The sequence below is a fragment of the Sinocyclocheilus rhinocerous genome, unplaced genomic scaffold (assembly GCF_001515625.1).
Source record: "Sinocyclocheilus rhinocerous isolate Xijiao unplaced genomic scaffold, SAMN03320098_v1.1 scaffold488, whole genome shotgun sequence".
NCBI classification, from domain to species: Eukaryota; Metazoa; Chordata; class Actinopteri; order Cypriniformes; family Cyprinidae; genus Sinocyclocheilus; species Sinocyclocheilus rhinocerous.
In genome coordinates, this window is record NW_015664075.1 from 195,390 (window position 1) to 196,948 (window position 1,559).

General features: G+C 46.7%; 1 protein-coding gene across 1 annotated transcript in view; it reads right to left on the reverse strand.

The window, feature by feature from the left end:
• Window positions 1-1,559, reverse strand: part of LOC107729615 (SURP and G-patch domain-containing protein 1-like) — a 13,169-nt gene that overhangs the window by 4,974 nt on the left and 6,636 nt on the right. The window contains exons 7-10 of the mRNA XM_016540245.1: window positions 1,114-1,220; window positions 567-744; window positions 345-451; window positions 16-161 (exon numbers count right to left, since the gene is read on the reverse strand). Of these exons, the coding sequence (XP_016395731.1) occupies window positions 16-161; window positions 345-451; window positions 567-744; window positions 1,114-1,220 (538 nt within the window). The remainder of the gene's footprint in view (window positions 1-15; window positions 162-344; window positions 452-566; window positions 745-1,113; window positions 1,221-1,559) is intronic.

A 1,559-nucleotide genomic window follows, 5' to 3' on the forward strand; every position in this document is an offset into this window, starting at 1 on the left:
TGTGTGTCCATTCACCTGTTGACGGGGTTTTTGATGCCCTGTCCATCTGAGCCCAGACCATCGCCCTCCTTCCAGCCCATCTTCATCAGCATCTTGAAGCCGATGTTCTCCACCGTCAGCTTGAACTCTTTGTACTCGGAGTAATCTGGATCTCTGCCCTCCTGCACGACAGGAAATACACACACGTCACACCTTCACAATCACCAGCTGCTTCCTACTTCATTCTGCATCACATTTATGTATCTAACAGACGCTTTAATCCAAAGAGGAACAAAAGCAAGAACTCTGACCTGTTTTCAAACAGGTTCTGTGGGTGTCAGATCACATGACGTGATCAGTCTCACCTTCAGAGCTTTAAACGTCTCCATGAACTTCTCCAGCTCATCCGGAGGCAGGAAGTCACCAATGAAGTGCTTCCCTTTGCCCATGTCCGTCAGCTGCTCCGCCCACTCTGTGACACACACACACACACACATCACGTCACGCATGTGTCATGCATTAAACCTCAAAAGCAGCACATCATGAATGTGTATTCAGTCGCTGTGTGTCCGGCGGTGACCTCTGACCTCGGGTCTTCTCCATCTCCATCTGTCTGAGCCGATGCTCCCAGGTTCCGTCCTCAGGATCCAGCTCCTCATCGCTGTCGTACTCGTGCTGGTGGTTTTTGATGGTTTTCTCCCACAACAGCTGCATGTCCTGCATCGCACGCTTGTGCTTCATGATCATGTCGAACATCTCCTGCATCTGATGCACACACACACACACATTTATACATGCCGATCTTACACTGACGTAAAGCGATATATACTACATAGCAAAACTCAATTATCTTCACAAATGTAAACATAAACATCATGATTTTCCATAAAGCTGCTTTGAAACAATGTGTATTGAGAAAAGTGCTACACAAATAAAATGTACTTGATATTTTTATGAGGCTAAACTTATCTGTAACATTGTGGGGTAAAATGGTAAAGAAGTTCCTGAGATTTAATTAAATCTCATGAAAATTATATTTGTTCTACATTTGCCGTGCTGCCTGAGTGATGCAGTGACTGATGACGACATGATTGACAGTTTATGGGGTTTATGGGTAATTGTGTGTGTTCATACTTCCTGTTGTTCTTTGAGTTGTTTCTTCTGTTCGTCTGACAGCTCCGTCACGCCCACCAGACCGACCGGCTTCCCCTTCTTATATCCCAGACTGCTCAGCTCCTGATCTACACACACACACACACACACACAGAACACATGTGGACAAATTATACATGAAGGTGTAAGAGTGTGTGTGTGTGTGTGTGTGTGTCTGTGAGTGTGTGTGTGAGAGTGAGAGTTTGAGTGTGTGTGCGCGAGTGTGAGTGTGTGTGTGTGAGTGTGCGCGAGTGCGAGTGTGTGTGTGTGTGAGTGTGCGCGAGTGTGAGTGTGTGTGCAAGTGTGAGAGTGTGTGTGTGTGCGTTGAGAAGAGCACAGTGACGTCTGACGGACACACACTCACTCACACACACACTTACACTCACACACACACACACACAGACACACTCACTCACTCTCACACACAC